Source organism: Saccharomycodes ludwigii, chromosome II, assembly GCF_020623625.1.
Source record: "Saccharomycodes ludwigii strain NBRC 1722 chromosome II, whole genome shotgun sequence".
In the NCBI taxonomy this organism is placed as follows: Eukaryota; Fungi; Ascomycota; class Saccharomycetes; order Saccharomycodales; family Saccharomycodaceae; genus Saccharomycodes; species Saccharomycodes ludwigii.
This window is the reverse complement of record NC_060201.1, coordinates 525242-548076: the sequence shown is the minus strand read 5'-3', so window position 1 is coordinate 548076 and position 22835 is coordinate 525242. Positions and strand designations below refer to the sequence as shown.

The 22835-nt window shown below is 32.5% G+C and overlaps 8 protein-coding genes and 2 non-coding genes across 10 annotated transcripts; 4 read left to right on the top strand and 6 right to left on the bottom strand.

Moving 5' to 3' along the window:
* Positions 1-398: 398 nt before the first annotated feature.
* On the bottom strand, positions 399-2567 carry ENP2 (ribosome biosynthesis protein ENP2; the record flags this gene model as incomplete). Its single annotated transcript, XM_046080402.1, has 1 exon — positions 399-2567. The coding sequence occupies one exon, from the start codon at positions 2565-2567 to the stop codon at positions 399-401; it is 2169 nt and encodes a 722-aa protein (XP_045935687.1).
* Positions 2568-3182: 615 nt separating this feature from the next.
* Positions 3183-5492, bottom strand: SCDLUD_001528 (uncharacterized protein; the record flags this gene model as incomplete). Its single annotated transcript, XM_046076847.1, has 1 exon — positions 3183-5492. One exon carries the CDS (start codon positions 5490-5492, stop codon positions 3183-3185), a length of 2310 nt encoding a protein of 769 aa, XP_045935686.1.
* Positions 5493-6264: 772 nt separating this feature from the next.
* On the bottom strand, positions 6265-6336 carry SCDLUD_001527. Its single transcript has one exon. It is a non-coding gene; the product is annotated as a tRNA-Glu (tRNA).
* A 1426-nt stretch (positions 6337-7762) lies between these two features.
* GPC1 (glycerophosphocholine acyltransferase) lies at positions 7763-8956 on the top strand (the record flags this gene model as incomplete). Its single annotated transcript, XM_046080401.1, has 1 exon — positions 7763-8956. One exon carries the CDS (start codon positions 7763-7765, stop codon positions 8954-8956), a length of 1194 nt encoding a protein of 397 aa, XP_045935685.1.
* A 187-nt stretch (positions 8957-9143) lies between these two features.
* CCM1 (Ccm1p) lies at positions 9144-11702 on the bottom strand (the record flags this gene model as incomplete). Its single annotated transcript, XM_046080400.1, has 1 exon — positions 9144-11702. One exon carries the CDS (start codon positions 11700-11702, stop codon positions 9144-9146), a length of 2559 nt encoding a protein of 852 aa, XP_045935684.1.
* Positions 11703-12424: 722 nt separating this feature from the next.
* Positions 12425-12856, top strand: CGR1 (Cgr1p; the record flags this gene model as incomplete). Its single annotated transcript, XM_046081548.1, has 1 exon — positions 12425-12856. One exon carries the CDS (start codon positions 12425-12427, stop codon positions 12854-12856), a length of 432 nt encoding a protein of 143 aa, XP_045935683.1.
* Positions 12857-12999: 143 nt separating this feature from the next.
* On the bottom strand, positions 13000-13072 carry SCDLUD_001523. The gene has a single exon. It is a non-coding gene; the product is annotated as a tRNA-Phe (tRNA).
* A 1000-nt stretch (positions 13073-14072) lies between these two features.
* SCDLUD_001522 (uncharacterized protein) lies at positions 14073-17978 on the top strand (the record flags this gene model as incomplete). The annotated part of the gene is made up of 1 exon (XM_046081547.1): positions 14073-17978. The coding sequence occupies one exon, from the start codon at positions 14073-14075 to the stop codon at positions 17976-17978; it is 3906 nt and encodes a 1301-aa protein (XP_045935682.1).
* Positions 17979-18951: 973 nt separating this feature from the next.
* On the top strand, positions 18952-19995 carry SCDLUD_001521 (conserved putative inositol oxygenase; the record flags this gene model as incomplete). The annotated part of the gene is made up of 1 exon (XM_046076811.1): positions 18952-19995. One exon carries the CDS (start codon positions 18952-18954, stop codon positions 19993-19995), a length of 1044 nt encoding a protein of 347 aa, XP_045935681.1.
* Positions 19996-20144: 149 nt separating this feature from the next.
* CWH41 (mannosyl-oligosaccharide glucosidase) lies at positions 20145-22580 on the bottom strand (the record flags this gene model as incomplete). Its single annotated transcript, XM_046079916.1, has 1 exon — positions 20145-22580. One exon carries the CDS (start codon positions 22578-22580, stop codon positions 20145-20147), a length of 2436 nt encoding a protein of 811 aa, XP_045935680.1.
* Between the last annotated feature and the right edge of the window lie 255 nt (positions 22581-22835).

Below are 22835 nucleotides of genomic sequence, written 5' to 3'. Positions count from 1 at the left end.
TTACCCTCCCATATCTTTAGTTTATATCGAAACAATGGTATTTTTTTTTTTTTTTTTTTTTTTTTTTTTTTTTTTTAAACAATACATACATATAATATATTATCCAGGTGACATCTATAGATATTACGTACTTATTCACCACAGTCGCGTATGACACATACATATGTATAAAATAGCAAAAAAATCCTGAAATTGTCATCAAAAAGTTTGATATTTGGAATATAAGCACCGAAGTTAAAAACATGCAGGAGCTTTAAAAATAACAGTGTCGTTACTAGCAAGAAAAATTAAAAGAATAACGCATACTGTGCATACACACCTTTATATTAACAATATCATAAACAACCCTGATCAAAAAAATACTACGTTTATTAGAAACCCCCATTGTATCTCTGTTATTACATGCCACGGAAAACGTTTTTACTAGCTCTTCTCCTACCTTCCCATCTTTGTTTAGATCTTCCATTATCTTTTCTATCTCCACCATCGCCATCATCATCATCATCATCATCATTGGCACTGTTATTATCTCCATTATCTTTGGATTTTTGTTTAGGCCGTGGCTGTGGTTTTTTAGGTATGAACGTTAATTCTGCCTCACCACGATGATTTCTGCGGAATAAAGTGTTATTGTCATTTCTTTCGCTATCCAGTTGTTCCTTTCTTAATTTAGAAACTTGTTTACCAAATGAAACTTCGGCTTTGTTTTGCTCTTCCTGGTTAAGATCAGTTCCAGGTCTCATTTCCATTAAGTACTTGGCACTTTCTTCTCTCTGTTTTTTTCTGCGGTTCATATTTTCTAATTGCTTTTTAATCTGTGATTTTTGCCTCTCAGACATTTTTTTCTCTGTTTCTGCTTTTTCTTTTTCTTCTTTTTCCTCTTTCTCTTCGTCTGATCCATCCTCCTCGATATCGGAGTAATTGTGATTGCCACTGCGTCCCTCTTTTGCTGCTATTCTTTCTTCATCCGATTCTTCCGCAGCGGTTAATGCTCTAATACGTTTTTTAGCGCCCTCTTCAGTTTCTTTGGCAGATTTTACTGGGTTCAACTGTTTGTAGTCATAATCATCTTCGTCGACCTGGAAATCTTCATCTTCAAACATTTCCTTGAAACGGTCATCCTTCAATACATTTTCAGTAACTGCTTTGCTACCACGTTTCGTAGATAATCTTTCAACCAAGTTTTTGTTGACTTTGACTTTAGGTTTCTCAATCGCACCACCAGTCCTAATTCTGGATTCTCTCTCCTTTTCGATTCTCTTTCTAATTTCCCTTTCTCTTTGGTCTTTGAATGAATCTGGATTAGATATCAAGGACACCCTATCATATAGTTCTGTATTGATGAAAAACCCATGCATATAAGGTCTCAACACTTTAGACCCAACCAGATGGCCGATATTCAACTTCGTGACATCTTCCCTAGTAATAAATCTATAATTACTATATACTGATTCGCTTGGTTTTTCTTCTAATTCTTCTGTTATGGAGTCCAAAAATGAACACCAACGAGGAGCAGGACCCAAGTTAGGAATATAATACGTGTGCATAGGTATCCCCTCATTTGCCGTGAAAAACATGCCAGTACCCTTGACATGTTCAATATCGTTTATATCCACATTAGGTTCCATACTGGCATAAGCTTTACCAGTATTTCTATTCCAAATCTTAGCAATTCTCTTGTCACAAGTCAAGATATTATCACCACTGCTGGTATCTACGTCATCTAGCCAAATTATTTTCTTGATTTCAAAACCATAGCCCTGATCCTTGATCATGGTTGGATTGTTGGCACGTAAATCGTAGATATAACTATATCCATTAGAAGTACCACATGCAAAATTTAATCCATCTTTTCTAAAACTAGTGGCGGTTATTTGGAATTGTGAATTATCTAACTGATTTTCTAAAAACAGTTTAGAAACTCTACTTCTACTTCTTGGATCCCAAAATTCAACAACTTTGTTGTTCTCCATGCCTATTGAAATCAAACCATGCACTGGATTAATATCAATGCAATTAACACCTTCTGTTTCCAGTTTAAACGGGTTTAAAAATCTACCTTGTTCCAAATTTAACCTATACAATTCATCTCCAGAAGCGCCAATATACAAATCACAATTACTCTTGTTATAACTTAAACATCTGCCAAATTTGGGAATCCTAGTAGTATAGTGTAGTCCACCTTTATTTTGGAACTGAATACTTCTATCATTTTGCAAATGAACTGACTTAGTCCAATCATCACTTAGTATTAAAAAATCAACATTTTCTGCGTCAGTATGTCTTTCAAATTTTAACGATAAATTATTGAAGTCATAAACGTGGATTTGTGGCTTGTACGTACCTGTAGCCATAGCAAATTGCCCATCAGGCGTAACTTTAATTTTATTAGAAGCTTCACTAAATTCGAAATCTTGAACTAAATCAACCCTGTTTTGATATTCAAAATCATTTTTTAAGGCTCTTTTTCTTTTTTTAGCTATCCAATCGGGTAGTGATCTTGCTACGTTTGTACCTGATACTTGGTATACTGATATGTCACTAGCTGATGTGGATTTTAAAACCATTTGTATTTGACTATCGATTTCTTTTTCTTTTTTTTTTTGTTCCTAACAAAAATTATTTTATGATAAGGATTAAGAAAAGACTATGACATTTAACGTTAAAACATTGAACCAAGTTAAATTGTTAAAATTTTAAAATGAGATGTTTTACATTTGCTCGAAAAAAAAAAAAAAAGAAAAAAAAAAAAAACGGAAGAAAAAAAAAAAGAAACGACGATTTTATTTGATAGGGTGTTATAATGTACGGATGAAGATGTCACTGAACACGTTAAGATACCGTAGTATTACCCAACGTAAGGTCTCTATTTTTCTAAAGTGTCAGTCATATTATTCCACTAGCATAACAATCTTCAATATATTAAATAAATTATTTGAGTTATTTTTCTGATGCGTTGACCAATAATCAAGGGGGAAAATAAAAAAAAAAAGAAAAAATCTAGCATTTTATTTATGTTACAAATCCAAAAATTGTTTTTTATATCTTTTCCAGCGTGTCCTTAAAAAGTTAAAATTAAACTTCAATAAATAAACAAACAAACAAATAAATAAATAACTATAACAAAATAATCACTTTTCACGATCCGCCCAAAGCAAAAAGGAAATAACCGAACATACCGATTAGTAAATATTCGGAAAGCATCTAATATTTGCTAGAGGCAGTGGCAAAATCTGTTTTATCAACAATTCGATCTCGTAAACAACATAGGGATTTCGCAACATATTGTCAATAACTTTATCATAATCTTCATAGGTCTTCCTCATTTCCTTTGATATACCTTGTTGTTCGAAGAACTTGGTAAAATATTCGTAGTCAAGTGTATCTTTATAGCACAATAAATCTTTATAGGTTTGTAAACTTTCGCAGTAAGCATTAATCAATATTTTTTTTGAAGCTTCTTCATCCTTCTTCATCTGACTTATATTCAAACTGCTCACTTCCAATTCTGCCGTTAGTTTCTCTAACAAATGATGTAATTCGTTGCTACTCATTTTTTCAAAATCATTTTTATATTTGTCAAATAGATTGGCATAGTACATTCCAAAAATCACTTTTGGTGTTGCTTTACTCAAATTCTCATTATTTTGTGGATTATTAATCCTTGCTGCTCTCTTATACTGATACAAATAATTCATGAACATGGCAAAAAATCTTATTGCAAACGCTTCTTCTGATCCATTAGATTTAAAGAAAAGTTGCTTGATATTGTAAATATTTAACCCATCATTTATCATTTCTTCGACCAGATTAATAAATACACTCTTTTCCAATTGTACCGAAAAATTTCGATACAATTCCAGATCAAACTGCTTACATTTATTGACCAATTCTTCATGAAAATCTTTATGTCTTGTTTTAACATCTTGTTCTACTCTTGTGTTTGGAATTGTCTTTTCCAAAAACAGCGGTAGGTTTGTCAAACCAACTTTGGCTTTATCGATGCCATTTTTTTCATATTCATCTTTTTCGTCCTCGGCATCGTTGCTGCCACATGTGTAATGGGAAGCTGCGCTGCTTTTATCGCGAGCATCATAAACATATTTTGGTTTTTCAATTTTATTCACCACTGGTTTTATTGCCAAAAATTTTTCATCAGTAGCGTGTTCAAAATCACAACTAATTCCATGGTTAGGACAATGAAACTTTCTTGCCTTTGATTTACTAACATATGGTCTAGGTACTTTATCTGTTTCCACAGTATATTTTGCCACTCTAACCTGTTCGTCAAACCTTACACTTTTAATGGAACCTCTACTACTACTACTGCTACCGCTTTTGTTGTTTCTAGTATCAATTCCATCGTCACCTATTTTATAGTGATATTGACCACTGGTGTCAGTAAGAGAATTTATATTTGAACTTTCTGATGTTGCTGAAGAGAATGATGAATATTTACTTCCTCCTCTTAGGATTGATTTTCTCGGTAACAGCTTAATGTTATTAACGTTTTTAGACGCTGAAATGGGGGAAGTTACCTCTGAACTAGGTGTACTGATTAAACTTTTTGGATTGTCCAGGATAGCCATTTTTAAATAATCATGACTTTGTTGGCCATCTTTGGTAAAATTGAACAAAGCATTGCATTGAGTTTGCTTGTTGTTATTTTGTACCAGGTTATTTTTTTTATTGGTTCGTTCGTTTGTTTTTGTTTTTGTTTTTGTTTTTGTTTTCGTTTTCGTTTTCGTTTTCGTTTTCGTTTTTGTCTTTTCTCTACTTTTCTTGACAGAATTTACCCCCTCGTTAACTATAGTGAAAGTGGCATATTCATATGGTTCCAAATTAAACTTGCTCTCATATTTTTTAAAATGTTCCTTGATATCAAACTGCCTTTTTTTGAATTCTAATTTTAAGGACCTTAAAAACCTACTTTGCTTATTGTTAGATTGTTCAATCTTCAGAATGTCTACATGGTACCAACTATATTTATTATCGAGGAACCTGTAAAGATAATCTTCAATTTTTTCAGTCTGATCAAAAGCATCAATGCCATTCCGTTTTCTATATTCATAATAACGTTGATCAAATGTTTGCCAATTTACAAAAGTTTTCTTGTACGCAACATTTTCGGGAAACTTTTTTGATAGTTGTCTAAATGTATATATTCCTATTTTAGCCGAAAAAAGCTTTTTCATGTTGAACTCAAAATCCGTCAAGTCGATATCGCTTTTACACCTGTCCATAAATTGAGACAATTCTTTTTGATCAAACCCGATAAATACAAAATTAAGAACTTCATTTGCGAAAAATCTTTGCTCACTAATAGTTTTGACTTCGAATTGATCACGATCTTTGGGATATCGCGGGATACCATTAATAAAAAAAGTGGAGAAAGTATCCTCAATATCAGCTATTGGCTTGGATTGAGAAGTTTTGCTTATTGGTGTGTCAAAATTAACTACGCCGAAGCTCTGTGATCTTAAATAAGGCATGTTTGTTGCAATGTTGTTTAAATGAAAAGCAAAAGGACGGATCGAGAAAAATAATATTAATTACCGGATGCATATGTCTGTAAAATTGTTTAACTGAATAGAGAAAAAAAAAAAAATAAATAAATAAAAGAATAAGCAAGTAAATGAAGTGTTCGAAATAAAACCACTTTATTTTATTAATATTTTTCTTGAAATGACACAAATAATTTATGCAATTAATTTCAAATTTTATCTAAGCCAAGTTAGAGTAGCACATGTTATAATGTTTTCTTTTTTTTTTTTTTTTTTTTTTTTTTTTTTACGTATTTACTGTCGTTAGTCTTGTCCTTTTTTTTAAATTTTTATAGTTTATTTTTTGTGACACATTGTTTGAGTGTATTGTTTTCCGTTTACCTGTTTGAGGGGGGAAAAAATAACAGTGTGTGTGGTAGTACTAAGTAATTAATATTTTAGCTATCAATATATTTCTTTTTTGTAATAATGAAATTAGTTGCAAGCCATGTTGTTACTTGGTTAAAGTAAACGCAAAAAGTGAAAAAAAAAACTAATTAAACTCAGAGAAATAAAGGTCTAACCATTCGTTCATATTGAAAAATACAAACAGGTCTTCAAGACTAATCGAATAATTTTTTTTAAAAATGGTCTCATCATTTGTACAAATCAGTTTTTTTTTTTTTTTTTTTTTTTTGAGAGAGAATTTACCGAGTTCAAAATTAGACAAGCCAGCCAAAAAATTTTAAAGAGTAGAATCACCCAAAATAAATTAAAGATCCTCCGAAGCGGGGAGTCGAACCCCGATCTCCACGGTGAGAGCGTGATGTGATAGCCGCTACACTACATCGGATAACTGTTGGGACTGTTATAAAGTAAACCTCATAACAAGATAAATCACGTGCTAATAACCGTAAATAGTGAGATACTATGTTATTATGATTTATCCGTAAAGAGACTTGTACGTGGATGCTACGCTTAATAGTGCGTATGCCAGCAAAGCTAACACTATTATAACACCACGGTATCGAAGTCAAGAACAACGCATCGAAAAGCTAATGCTATGCGCTGTACTTAATTATTGTGAAAGTTGTCGTGTTGACAACGGGAAACAGGAGTATATAAAGCCAACATCTCACTAAAGAGTTTTGACTTTAGTAAATATATTGTCCTTGCTTGTGTAAATTAGTTTAGAACTTAAGTAATTATATATTATATATAGGTGATATATAATAACGAGAAAAGATCGATTTAGAACGGGTTTAACTAAGTAATATCTTTAGCCCAGTTGATCTTGAAACAACACTGCTGTGAAATAGACTGGAACAGTAGGAAGTGATTCATCTTGGATGATGTCATATAATAAAATATCATGGAATATTATGGAAAACGGAAAAAGAATAGACCAAAGCTGATGTAAAAAAGTGTTACAAAGGTTGTTCAGGAGACACGGGTTTGCAATAGGGCATGAATTAAGAAGTTACACATAGAAAATGTTAGACTAACCAAATACGTAAACCAAACTGCCTTTTTTATAAGAGTAGTAAAATCAATTTTGTGTACAAGATGATTTTTGACCCGTTAAACTTAAATGCTTGAATATACACCTTTGTGGCGTATTACAATATCTACAAACAAACAAACTACCTAAGCTTATACGAAATGGAAAATTAGATTAAAAAAAAAATATATAGAAAAAGGAAGAAAGGAAAAACTGAAAGCTTGGTAAACTCCTTTCTGCATTTTCCGCAAATTAAAGAAAAGAAGGTTCCCATGGGTAGGTTAGATCTAAGCCTGAGATGAAAACGTTAATCTTCTTTACCAATTAAAAAAAAAAAAAAAAAGAAAAAAAAAACTCTTTCTGTAAACCTTGTATCTTAAATTCGGATTCACCAACTTTCTTAGGACTGCATTCATTAGTTAGAACTTATAGTGTCTTTCTTGCTAGTACTTATGTATTATTTTTGCAGATGTTTACATGTGATGATTGCCAAGTTGTTTACCTTTTTTTATTTTTTTTTTTTTTTTTTTTTTTTATTATACCGAGGCTATCCCTATCCCACTACAGTTTCTTCGAAACAATCACCATCACTATATAAATAGAACAGATTTTGACAGTGGCTACTTTCTTCCTACATTGACCCCCTGAATTGTTTTCAAAAACACTTAAGGAGAGGAAGAAGAAGAAGAAGAAGAAGAAAAAGAAAAAGAAAAAGAAAAAGAAAAAGAAAAAGAAGAAGGGGAATAGTGATAATTATAATTATAATAATAATAATAAAATGAAGAAAAAAAGACAAGAACTGATGCACGAACAATCCACAGCAGAACGTAGTTTTACCAATATATTTGGGCTTTTGGATTTATTAGATCCTCAGGCCCCGGAGGAATTTAAAAAAAGATACTTGGCAATCCAAGAAGCTAAGCAAAAAATAAGTGATACTTTGAGGGAAAAAAAACAGGATCTTAAACTAGATGAATTAAAAATTAAAGTTTTAGACAAATTAAACAAACTGGATGATAAATTATCAGATGTTTTTTTCAAAAGACCTGGAAAATTTGAAAAATTCTTTTACCCATTTACCCTGTTAAATATTTTTACTATTGGGTTTCTAATGGGTCATAAACCGGAGATATTCCATATATATTATACTATTTTATTCTTTCTATTAATACCGATAAGGGCATATACATATTACAAGACCAATAATCATTATTTTTTAGCAGATTTATGTTATTATGTGAACGGCATGTGTCTTTTATTTATCTGGGCGTTTCCAAACAATATCAGCCTATATTTGTCAACTTTTGCCTTAACTTTTGGTACCTTAAGTTGGGCTGTAATTACATGGAAAAATTCTTTGGTTACACATTCTGTCGATAAAGTTACTTCATGCTTTATTCATATTATGCCTCCCTTAACAATCCATGTAATAACGCATGTTCTAGATGATACCGATTTTCAAAGGGAACGATTCCCCGCTGTCTATTTGTCAAAGGCAAATATCACCAATAACGGTGGTTGGCCCCTCAAAACCAATATTTTTTATACCTCGCTATATTATTTATTGTGGCAATGCTCCTATCACTATTTTATAACGATTAGACAATCCACTAAAATTCAATCTGGAGAAAGAATGACTAGTTTTGAATATTTAACAAAACATACCTTTAAAAATACTCCTATTTTGTCCACTTTATTAGACTTACCGGACCCATATCCAATGCTATTATATATTTTATTTCAATACCTTTATCAATTGATCACTATGTCCTTGTGCGGTATTTGGTTTGCTGATAGTCATGCAGCTTCAATATTCTTACTGAGTATTTTTTTGGTTGCTTCTTATAATGGGGCCACTTATTATATTGATTATTACGGCGATCAAGGTTTAAGGAAAGAGATAAAAAAACTACAGTTAGAAATAAGAAACATCCAGGGCTCGGATATCGAAGAAGATGAAGCGGTACGGTGATAGTACATATACCACGAAAATTATTCATATTTATCAGTATACATAAGTATCTCTATTTATATATTTTATTTGTATATACATGTGATAGCGGTGGCAGAGGAAGAAAGAGAAGTAGAAGTAGAAGTAGTAGTAGTAGTACTAATACTAGTACTAGTACTAGTAGTAATAATAATAGCAGTAGTCCAAACTAAAGTTTTAGCTTTTCCAAACTTTTGCCAATTTCCTGTAATTTCTGTTCATACAAGTCCTTTTTATTATTTGTAATATCTAGTAAAATTTCAATGCTATGAACATCCTCTATCTCCAATAAAGCTTGGTGTAATTTTTTAACCATTGGGTAGGACCAGTTTATATATTTTTTAGAAGACATGATAACACTCATTGCGTCGGTTAAATAGCCCAATTCTGTGAAAAATGAAACGACGCTAACGGCAAATATTTCATCGTTTTTCTTCCAGTTTGGATCATTTTTGAATGCCCAAGTTTTTCTGTATCCTCCTCTTTTTTTCCATATATCCTTACCCAAATCCAAATTTTTAAAGTGTACAGCAGCTTTCATTGACAACAAATAGATTTCAGATTGCTGCAGTATACGATATCTCATTGAAAACATATCATATCTATTATGTTGTTTTATATTTTCTGTGTTGACAAACGTAGAGTCTGTAGATTTTCCAGTAAATGATGGTATGATATTTTGTGAATAATTGTCCCACTCCCTTTTTAGCATGACATCCAACTGAGGCTCTTCGTATGAAAACGTTCTTAATCTTAGAAGATATTCTCTTAGATCATCCATGGAAATAGCCGTGTTTAAAAATGTACACAAATTTTTCGTGTTCAATAAATTGTCATCAACGTGTGATAATTTTTTCCAGTTTGTAATCAACGCAAACATATTAAATTTAAAACTTTCGAAATCTGTACTGATCTTCTTACATGCTTCGATGTCTTTTTCATAATCGATTTGGATAGTATCGGAATTTTCATACATTCTTTCGACATGGAACTGCCAAAGTGCTCTTGATTCCATTAGAATTTCTTCCTTGGTCAAAATTTCTGCTTTAGGTAGAAATGGTGGAAGTATGACTTTAGAATTTGCTTCTTCTAGCGTTCTTCCGGTGTAGTCAACATTAGATAATATCTGCGATCTTAGTTTGGAACCCTCCTCGTAGCCCAGCAACACCGGAATATGATCGAATCTACACCTAGAATACGAGTGCATTAGTAAATTAAACATTGAAGGATCCAAATTGATTTTTGTTGATCCTGTTATTTTAATTTTACTAACATACTTAAAATACAACGCTCTTGCTAGACCAACGTCGCCATCATAGGAGGCTAATGCCATCATGGCCTTTAAAACGTAAAAAGAATCCAAATTGTTAAGGGTATCGCCACTATCTTTATCATACCGCGATAAAGTTGTAGATGGTGCTTCTGCAACTTGTACATCCTTTCTGTCACATATTTCATGTATATATTTCCAGCCTAATAGTCGCAAAGATCCACTCTTACCCTCTGATATGATGTTATCTCTGCTACTTTTAGCCAAAATCAGTGCCATCAAAGACAATGTTTTTATTGAAGGCTGCAAATCTTTACTGGATGAATCAATGTGGAATGGGAAAACTTTGTTCGTTTTTGAGCTTTTTGCATTATCATACAAATCTTTTAATTCATTGTATAGATCAATAGCCTTTGCGTAGTTTGCTTCTTCATTGCAGATCAATAACATGCTATAATATGTTTTTTCATCAGGCGCGTGCTCCTTAACACTTAAGAACTTCATAGTATCAAAGAAATCCCAAGCCTGTGCATAATTTTTTTTATCAATGGAAAATTTAATTAACGTGGTGTAATTATTTCTATTTGGTTGGATGCCATATTGGGAAAATTTGGCCAAATATTTATTCATTACGTTATATTCTGCTAATGCCCCCATTCTGGCGATATAAGTTATACAATGACCCATGATAACATTATTAAGTTTGAACTTCTTTAATAAACCATCGGCTCCATAGGTTTCTAGTGATTTATCATATCGTCCAAGCAATTTGTCGAAAAATTGTAGAACATATTCATAGTTTTCTTTGGTATTCGACGCAGTTGTTGCCGAGTCAAGTAAATTTTTAAAGATACATTCAAAAAAGGCCATAGGAAATCTTGTAACTTCTGCGTCATGACCAGCCTTGTGGGACCGGCATCTCTCCATTAACATGTTGTCCAATCTTTCAATGTTTTCAAACGATAAATTTCGTATGTACGGAATGAACTGAAATCGAAGATCATTGACAGACATCATAGACAGTTTTTCACTAGATTCCGATAGTTTCTCAACTATAGGGTTCCAATTTCTATTTCTTGAATTAGCTAAACACTGGAAAATCAGAGTGTCATTACCAATAATTTCCTTTAGAGCTGCCGGTAAAAGGTTATTATTTTCTTGAAATATGTTATTTTCAGATGTGATTAAACTGGTTATATTGGCCGAGGATCTACTTGTATCCCTACTATTTGCTAGTGCGGAAGTTGTGGTTTTATTTTGGCTGGTTACTTTCCATTTTAATTCATTAATATTTTCCCGTTCCACTGTTTCAAATTTCTTTTTAGCTTCCGAAACCTTTAATTGTGCTTTCAAATTCTTGGTAAATTCTTGGAGTTGCTTAATTTTGAACTGTAATTCCTTAGAATTTTCCGTTTTAATTAAAGACTTCAAATCTGAATCAATTATACCATTGCCCATATTTTTGAGATTTTTGAGCTGTAAATCTGCAGTTGTTCCTGTAATGGACGGCTCATCCCTTATAAGCCTTTTTCTAGTTTTTGATTTGCTCTTAGATATTATAATGAATCTTCTTTGGACTTTAAATTTTAATAAATTGTATGATCTCATTTTGAACAAAAGAAAATAAGAGGAGGGAGGGAAAAAGGGGGGGAGGGGGGAATAAAAAAAAAAAGAGAAATAATAATGTGTTATGACTTTGTACTTAGTTTATATAAACAAGCTTGCTTTATATGATGTACACATGTTTTTTCTATTTATAAAAAGAAATTTAAGTTATGTTGCTAACAATGATTAGCTTGGAAACTTTTTTATTTTTTATTTTTATTTTATTTTATTTTATTTTATTTTTTTTTCAGATGCACGATGTAAACTTTGAAAAATTCACGTTTCTTTTTCTTTTTTTTTTTTTTTTTTTTTTTTTTTATTTTTTTTCCATTATTATTTTCCCTTTTCTTTTTGCTTTCTTCTTCTTTCTGCTCTGCTTTTTAGGCTTTTGTATTTCCAACCTTTAGATTTCTACACTTTTAATCCATGTTTATCTCACAGATAGTAAGTAGATGATATATGTTTATTATATCTTTCATTCATGAAAACTCACACACTTTGAGGTGGGAAAATAATAGTAATAATAATAATAAAACAACAATATACCAACAAACAAATAGAGTTTGTATCCAGAAATGACTAACGGTATTACGACTACTAATATAAAACAAAAGCCTGTTGATGCTAAACAAAAACCAAAAGAAAATACAACATTGAAGGTAAATAATCTTGATAAGATAAAAGGTATCCCAAAGAGTGGTAGGACATGGAAGGTTTCCAAAAAACCATTAAATCCACATAGCCAAGTTGTAAAGAATAAAAAGTTAACTTCATGGGAATTGAAGAAACAACAAAGATCAGAAGATCAACAGTTTAAGACAAAATTAAAGGAATTAAAGGATGAAAAGGAAAATGCTCGCATAACTAAGATTGAAAGTTTGAAGCACAGAAGACAAATTAAGGAAGAAAAAGAAAGGTACGAAATGCTAGCTGCTAAAATGCATGCTAAAAAGGTAGAAAGATTAAGAAGGAGAGAAAAGAGAAACAAAGCTTTAAAAGAACGTTGATTTGTATACTAGAACTTATATAAAAAAAAAAAAAAACAAACAAAAAAACGCTATTCTTATCGTGAACGTCTAACATTATTTACATTTATACCTATATTTATATTTATATTTGTGATATGTATTACAGGAACAAAAAAAAAAGTTGCGAATTCTGTGGATCGAACACAGGACCTTCAGATCTTCAGTCTGACGCTCTCCCGACTGAGCTAAATCCGCATTTCAGTTTCTGTGTTATGAAGTAGAATTGTGTGTGTCACGTTTTATACGAGATGCAAGTACTTCCGAGAATACGGAGAAGACCGAACATACGGAGATCGCCGCAAGAAGGAAAATATGCCCAGCGGACAACGAAGAAACATTAGAAAAAGTTAATACAAACATAAGGAAAAAGGTGAAAATAAATCATATATAAAGAGATGATTTATTTAGAAAGTTGATTATGAAATAGATGAGTTATATAGTTTTATTAGTTAAAAATATATAAAAGATCAAGCAACAAACTATTACATCTGCCTTGATATAAATAGTAAAGTATCAAATCTGTTTACTAACCCTGTCCCTCTCAGTATATCCTCTCTGCGACATAACACCTGGTAGCGCCGCTAAAATTAAATTTCAAGAATGAATCAGCATCTAACTGTTATCGCCCCATTTAAGTTCTCTGGAGCCAAAAAGGATGTTTCCAGAATTCCAGCATTTTTGTTGAGTTTCGAAACCCAATTTGCTATGTGTGGTATTAAAGACGATTACGTGAAAATTTGTTTTGTAGGTCAAAATCTTACTGATAATGCTTTACAATGGTTCACTAACTACTTTAACCATAACGACTGTAGAGCTATGACATACTCTGCATTTGCCGCTGACTTTAAGGATTACTATAGTTCCAAGATAGACTCGTACCAGATCGTGGAAAAGTTGAAGCGAGTTTCACAAAAGGAGGATGTCGATACGTATGTTAAACAGTTTATGACGTACTATGACATGTTACCTCGTAATTATATGTCAGATGATTTTGCCATTGATTTGTTCATACAAGGACTGAAGATTCAAACTCGCCAATTGATGAGAATGCACCGTTTTGACAAGTTAATTGATGCTGTCAATGCTGCTGTAAGAACCGAACATTGCCGTGAAGACTTGGATGTTTCATTGAATTTTGACAGTAACCTTGTTGGAAATACGAATAAATTAGATAAGGACTTAGATTACATAATGAATGCGATCGATAACACAAGACGTGGTTATTCGAATGCCGGGAGAAGATATACCGGAAGAGACAAAGGAGGGAAGAATTCCTATAGAAAGGATAACTTCCAAGAGAAGTTTTACAATGTTTGTAGAAGAAACAAGTTGTGTTTCAACTGTGGCTCCCCAGAGCATGCAAGAGCTAATTGCCCTGGTAATGCGAGGCCTTCCTATTAAGAAACACAAGACAAGTAAACGATGTGGTATAACTAAGAGAGTTACTACCGCAGCCCCACACCATGATACTACTATACATCAAAAAGATGTTCCTACTTCCGCTGCACTTACTAATATGACTACTGCAGCTAAACATTCTGTCGAGACTTCACTTCAAAAGGATACCTATTTGGGTAACGTTGCTTCTCCTATTGATGATGTTGTAAAGAATGATGATTTTATGTATTCCAATATACCTTGCGTGACAGAAAATCACAAGACGGGTGATATTGAGGAGAGGAGAGATTTGGAAGATCTTCCTCTAGTGTTCTTAGTTCAAGAAGAACCATTAGTTGGTAAAAAATTGGTTATCAATTGTGAGATTAAAAGAAAAAAGGTACAAGCTTTGTGCGATACAGGTAGTCCTACTTCGTTTGTAGATGCGAAGCTAGTTGAAAAGTTAGGGTTAAAAGAGAAACCTTGTAATACATTTACGTTTAAAGGTGCGGTAAGTGAAACAACAGAAACCTGTGTATCGTTTGTCAAAGTACCAATGAAAATTAACGATAAGAGAATAATGATTTCTGCTTATGTGGTTAAGAAATTCCGATATGAGTTATTGATCGGTAACCCAGTTATAAAGTTACACAGTGACGTGTTTAAAGAACTGATTGATGTCAAAAACGAAGATATGTATTTGGTAGATATGATAACTGATGACAAAGAGAAACAAATAGAACAAGACGCCGAGTTCTTGTGTAGAATATGCCCTATTGACATAAGGAATGAAAAAGAAAACGAGTTGGATGGATTTGAGAAGTTACCAGAAGGTCTAAGGAAAAGATTTCAGACCCATGTTACTAATGAACTTCCAGGAAATCCAGGCCCAGAAAATTTTGAGTATAATATTGTATTGAAAGAAGGTTTTAATCCACCAGAATTATACCCGTACAGGTTAACGCCCAAGATGGAGCAAGAATGTAGAAAGATTCTAGAGGACCTCATCAAGAAAGGATTTGTGTCAGAATCTAATGCTGCCTGCGGAGCGCCTATTATATTAGTACGTAAAAAGGATCAAACATGGAGATTAGTTGTTGACTATAGAGAATTGAATAAAGGTATTGTAAATGAAAGTTTCCCAATTCCTTCGATCACTGAACTATTCGCGAAAGTTGGTGATGCAAAGGTATTTACAACTCTAGATTTACACTCAGGATACCATCAATTAAGGTTGAACGAGAAATCAAAGGACTTAACGTCGTTCACTACACCCTTTGGTCATTTTAGATATGAAGTATTACCGTTTGGTATTAAAACGGCCCCAAAGAATTTTAGTAGATTTATGAGTAAATTATTAGATGGAATCGAGAATGTATACGTCTATTTAGATGATATATTGATTGCCACAAGAGACAAAACTGAACACTACAAAATACTAGAGAAAGTATTAGAGAAACTTAAGAGTAATAATTTGTACTGTAAAAGGTCAAAATGTCATTTTGTAAAAGACAAAGTAAATTATTTAGGTCATGTTTTAACTGCTGAAGGTTTAAGTGTTGATGAAAATAAGATTAGTGCTATTAAAAAGCTAACTATGCCAAGCACTATAAAAGGTATGCAAACGTTCTTAGGATTAGCGAACTATTATAGGAAATTCATAAGCAAATTTAGTGAATTATCACAACCGTTATATGATTTTGCATCCAAGAAAGCAAAATTAGGAGAAAAGCAAAGAATTGCGTTTGAGAAACTAAAAGAAGCATTAACGTCAACTCAAGTATTAGTGCCATTTGTGGAAGGAGACCATTATGAATTAACATCTGATGCTAGTTTACATCATGTTGGAGGTGTGTTAGAAAGATATGAGAATGGAAAGTTAAAAGGTGTAATTGGATACTTCTCAAAACATTTAAGTGAAACACAATCTAGATATCCAGTTGGAGAAATAGAACTATTAGGTATCATATTGAATCTTAAACATTTCAGATACTATTTGCATGGTAGAAAGTTTACGATTAATACTGATCACTCTTCGTTGCTATCGTTTAGAAATAAGACAGAGCCCCATCTAAGATTAGCACGATGGTTAGATTATTTAGGAGAATATACGTTTGAATTACGATATATCAAAGGAACAAAAAACGTAGTTGCTGATTGCCTATCTCGCCCAGAAGAAATATTACCAATTGTAGAACTAGACAATATAAATCCTAAAGATTGGTTTGAAGATTTATTAAAAGACCCATGGTCTGCTGCAATCTTAGTTACCCTAGATTCAAAGTTTAGAGAAAAGGTAAAGTGTAAAGACAAAAGACAATATGAAACGTTGTTACTGAAATTTGGTAGATCAAAGTTGATTAAAGAACGCTACTCTTATGAAGATAAAACTCTTTTATATGAAAAACGTATTTGTGTGCCAAATAACAGAAGAAGAGAATTATTACATGCTTTCCATGATTCAATGTTACAAGGAGGACACTTTGGTGTCGCTGCCACCACGGAAAAAATTGCAGATAAATTTTATTTCCCGAAATTACATAAGTATGTGGAACGATATATTAGACACTGTTTGAATTGCCAATTGAACAAGAAGACTGCCAATACTACTCAAGGCAGGTTAAAACCACTACCCGTTGCCTCAGGTCGTTGGCAAGATTTGTCTATTGATTTTATTACGGGACTCCCACCGTCACGACGACATAATGATATGATTATGGTAGTTGTCGATCGATTTTCGAAAAGATCACATTGGATTGCGATGAGGAAAACAGCAAACTCTAAAGATATACTTGAATATTTATACCGATATATCTTTGCAATGCACGGTTTCCCACGAACGATTGTATCTGATAGAGATATCCGTTTTACTGCTTCCGTATATGAAGAGTTAACGAAACGATTAGGAATTAAATTATTGTTCAGTTCAAGTAATCACCCACAAACAGATGGACAAACTGAAGCTGTGAATAAGATAGTAAACCGTCTATTAAGAACATTTTGTAGTCAAGATCAGGATTACTGGGATGTATATTTACCCCATATGGAATTTTGTTATAATTCAACTCCGGTTACGAGTACTGGTATTTCACCATTTCAAGCTGATATTGGTTATACACCAAATACACCGTTGTTAGATACAACTAATGAACTAGATACAAGAAACTTTAATGCTACAAAAATGACTAAACATTTGAAAGCTTTATCATTACGTATTAATGATTCATTACAGTTAAGACAGGAACAAATGGAAGAAACTACAAATGCTAAAAGAAAAGAAATTGATTTTCACATTGGAGAATATGCTTTATTGCATAGAGATGCTTATTTTACAGGGGGAAGATATTTGAAAGTACAATCAATTTATTTAGGTCCATTTAAGATCGTCAAAGTAGGTACAAATGTTGTAGAATTAGACTTACCATCAAGTTTTAAAAAACACCGTACTATCAATATAAAATGGATTAAACATTTTTACAATGACCCAGAAAAATACCCAAAACAATTACCAAGAACGAAAGAAGAAAGAATACACAGAATCACAGAAATTACAGCCATCATAGGTTATGAAACAACAACAGGAAATTATTATTGTAAGATGTTAGATGTCAATCCCGAACTAACTGCCACTTACGAAAAAGAGGAAATCAACTTATTACCCAGTTCTCGCTTGAACTCTTTATTAGCAAACTATAAACAATTGCTAACCGAGACTTCAAATTAAGAGGAGGAAGATGTTATGAAGTAGAATTGTGTGTGTCACGTTTTATACGAGATGCAAGTACTTCCGAGAATACGGAGAAGACCGAACATACGGAGATCGCCGCAAGAAGGAAAATATGCCCAGCGGACAACGAAGAAACATTAGAAAAAGTTAATACAAACATAAGGAAAAAGGTGAAAATAAATCATATATAAAGAGATGATTTATTTAGAAAGTTGATTATGAAATAGATGAGTTATATAGTTTTATTAGTTAAAAATATATAAAAGATCAAGCAACAAACTATTACATCTGCCTTGATATAAATAGTAAAGTATCAAATCTGTTTACTAACCCTGTCCCTCTCAGTATATCCTCTCTGCGACATAACATTCTGTGTTACAAAGTAGACTTTATCAATAGTAAGTTAATTTTACATACTGACACGATGTAAAAACTGGAAATGTTAAAAAAAGGAAAAGAATGTAAACAAAACGAATAAGTTCATTCTAAAAGATAATTACTGATTAATATAATCGTAAATAAATAAATAAATAAATAAATAAATAAATAAATAAATAAATAAATAAATAAATAAATATATATATATATATATATACAAAGTACTGCAAAAGATGTCTTGGGATGGATGGGGCACGAGTGTCCAATAAAACATTCTAAATTAAACATCACAACGACCGATCTCCCTCTCCCTTACGTTTTTTTTCTTTTTTCTTTTTTCTTTTTTTTTTTTTTTTTTTTTTTATACAATTGAAAATCAAAAATTAAATTTGGAAAACAAAACAAACAAATAAAGATAAGTACATAAAAAAAATCATTTTTATCTCCAATACACCAAAGAAAAGGAAAGGAAAATTCAGCACGTATATATAATTGTGAACTTAAAGGTTCCTTAGTGGCAAAAAGTATATTTTTTTTCTCTTTTTCCCTTTTTCTTCTTTCCCCTTTTCTTTTAATATTTGTCTTAATAAATATGGATAACGACAACAAGAAAACAAAAGAAGCACCCAAGATAATACATGAGAATGAAGGCCATATACTAGAACTTATAGATGAAGATGTTCAATCAGTTAACGCCTTCAGGTCACAATTTAAAGAAGAATCATCTCCTGTAGTTCGAAACAACGAAGTCAAGATAGAAAAAGAGAAAGAAGAACCTACAACTAAAAAAGAAACTTTCAACGAGAATGGCAAAAGAAAGATTGATTTACAACATAGTAAAGTCCTGAAAGATGTGGACGAAACGCAGTTTAGACAATATCAGAAAGCCAAATATAGAGTTCGTAATTTTTATAAGGAGCAGCATGAGAAACAAACCATGGCATATAACCTTCAGGCAAGAATAAATTTCAAAACTAAAAAAAGAGCGTCCATGCCCATCTGGACTGCTTTATGCAAACTAAGTAAGTTAATTGACGATTCTGATCCAGATACAGAACTTTCTCAAATAGATCATGCAATTCAAACAGCAGAAGCGATAAGAGCAGATGGCAAACCACGATGGATGCAATTAGTTGGATTAATCCACGATCTTGGCAAGATTTTATATTTTTTTGATAGTGAAGGCCAATGGGATGTAGTGGGTGACACTTTCCCAGTTGGATGTGAATTTTCCAAAGATATTATATTTCACGAGTTTTTCAAAAATAATCCTGATTTCAATCACCCCATATATTCATCAAAATATGGGATTTACGAGCCACATTGTGGACTAAAAGCATTAATGCTTTCTTGGGGACACGACGAATATATGTACTATATAGCAAAGGGTCAATCTACCTTTAATGATCAAGCTTTAGCAATGATAAGATACCATTCTTTTTACCCTTGGCATAGGGAAGACGCCTACCGTCATCTAATGTGTGATGACGATTATAGGATACTGGAAGTTGTCAGAGATTTTAACAAATATGATTTATATTCCAAAAGTGATTTGAGATACGACTTGGCAGAAATCAAACCCTATTACTTGGAACTCATTGAGGAATTCTTCCCCAATGAACTGGTTGATTTTTAAGAGAGGTGATTCTTTCTTTCTTTCTTTCTTTCTTTCTTTCTTTCTCTCTTTTTATGTAAATATATACGCACATATACACATATCTACATATGTAAATTTAATATTGATTACAAACTGATAAATTACACTCGAACCATATTTCTAAACTGTTATAAACTTTCGGGTAGTTTGGAAATCATATTGACAACTAAGGAAGTCCAACCTGTGAATTGTTTTGCACCGCCACCTTTACCACTAAATTCATCATAATTTTCATAAACATAACCACTAATCTTCCAGTTTTCAAAAGTATTGTCAATCAAATTCTTTCTCAATTTGGAGTACAACTGATGTGCATCATTCATTAAATCTTGATCTGTTATCTGTGTTGTTTGACCCGAGAAATAATATTGTAAAGCGTCCAAACACAAGTAATTAATGTTAAGCCAAATTTTACCTCTCCAATAATCCTCTCCTTTACTAAAATATTCATCTTCTTTGGATAAGGAACGAAGCCCATATTCACCAAAAAGTTTTTCCGGGTCTGACATCACATCTACAATATACCTCAATGCAGCAGAATCCGGGGATAACAATTTCAATGCAAATGGCAACAACGTAACATAACCATCATGACAGACATAAATAGGTTCATAGGAATCATTATCAATGGTAACATCACAAAAGGATTTGTACTTTTCAGACCAGTGGACAATATTTAGGTTTTCTCTGATGTTTTTTTCTATTTCAGAAAACTTAGCCACATCCTCCTCGTAGTTTAAAATGCTAGATATTTGTTTCATGACCCTATTCATAACGCCAACCCAACACAATGCATCTAGATTTAATTCAGCAATGTCTGGTGGCTGGGCTCTTGGATAATCGTCAAAGCCACTTGGCAAACATAGATCCTTGGTTCTTCCCAACCACCTATAAACCTCGTCCTCATGGGCTTCTTCAAATGTGTCCTCATATTCTTCATATAGCCCTCTCTGTGTTGTTCTGAACCATTCATAATGTTTCAATAACTTGGGATAAATATCATGAGCATATTGAATTAGTAAGCCCTTGTTTTTTTTCAAAAATTCGGTCTCCTCCGCATCCAACAAATCACTCACAGCTTCGAAATCACCATCAGAGGTATATTCCATGGCCTTCTGCAAAATTTCACTAAAGGCTAGTAGTAAAGTGGGTGGATTGGCAATTTGAGGACTTTGAACTCTAAACTCTTCGGGGACCTTAAATCTAGATTCTGGACCTAAAATTTGTTCTCTGGCAATCCAACCGTCATTATCAATCAAAGAAAACCAACTTTTTAGGATTTCCAAACTTAAATCAAAATCGTAATCAATTAATTGTAAAATATGGAAACCTTCGTCCCAGTAAAAGCCCCTTGGAAAAAATGCACGGCTTGGAACTAGTGTAAATAAGGAAAATGGACCCTCTTCTTCTGCCTGCTGGAGGTTAACACTATTTTCCAAAGTTCCCTCATCCAAGTCTGTCTTCCTATCAACCAGTTGTTTACCATGAAAATAACTTAAACCACCCAAAAGATTGAAAAACGTTTCTCTGGCAAACGTTTTTTTTTGTTCATCAATAGTTGAAAGCATTGGAACCTTGCTTTTGAATTTATTTTCAATAATATCCAACTTTCTCTTAATCAAACTTTTTAATTGGAAACCATTGTCAATTTTTTGAGATGAACCCCCGGCGTTATAGGTGATATAGAAGTCAAATGACGTGTCCATATCATAAACAAGTTGAACTAAGTGATAATTGCCAGGTTGGAAATTATGCACATTTAAAATTGTTTGTAAAGCTGGTAAGTCCAAATCAGAAATTTCTGTTTCCATTTTGATCAATCTTTCTTTTATACTGTCCATCAATAGAGTTTGGTAAATGTTTTTTGCCTGCCAAGCGTGATCGAGAGGAACAGTAATCGACTCATGCAAAGGACGCGACATGTCCACGGACGGATATCTAGAGCCTACTTTATGGAAATTACCAGTTATGCTTTCTATTTTCATTTGGTAAGGACCCAACTCTTCAGATTCACCTTCTAAAACGATGGAGTCTTGAAAGTATGGGTTTCTTATTAAAGCAGAGTTATCCCCACCTTGATCAGCATAAAAAACTAATGACAATGTTTGTGATTTGGTGGGATCTAATGGTTCGCCATGAACATGCACACCCCAATTAGCACCATCGTCAGTTTTAGCAAAAGAAAGTGTCAAGTTGACATTGTTTTCGGAATCAATGATAACTTCTTTCCCACCTAACCTTGGATCATAAAGCTCCCAACTAAACTTGTCCAAGTTTTCATGTTGATCTACAAAATGTCTCATGTGTTGAAGTATATAAGGTTCTATATTTACAGTATCTATCTCCTTTTTTGGAAAAGAACTTGTATACCACATCAAACCAGTAATTAATGGTGCTTTATCAACATTTCTTGGTCTCATACCAAAGTAACAATTGGATCTGTATGTACTCCATAATAATGAATCGTTTAGTTTTTTAGTGAATGTCTTAAATTCAGTTGCAGCAGCACAGGTAGTTATCAGTAGCGCACATAGGAAAATCAAAAAATGTTTAATATGTGACATTTTCCCTCAAAACGTATTCTTCTTCTTCTTCGTGATATATAATTTTTTTTAATTATAATTTTAAAGGCTGTTTATTTATCAATGGAATCAAGTACAAACCTTGAAAAGATAAAAGGAAGAATAAATAAATATATAAGTGACTAGAATAATTGTGTGAAAAACAGTAGCACATTGTACAAAATATTTTTTTTTTTTTTTTTTTTTTTTTTTTCCCATTTTTTTCCATTTTTTTTTTTTTTCCCTAAACAAATCACT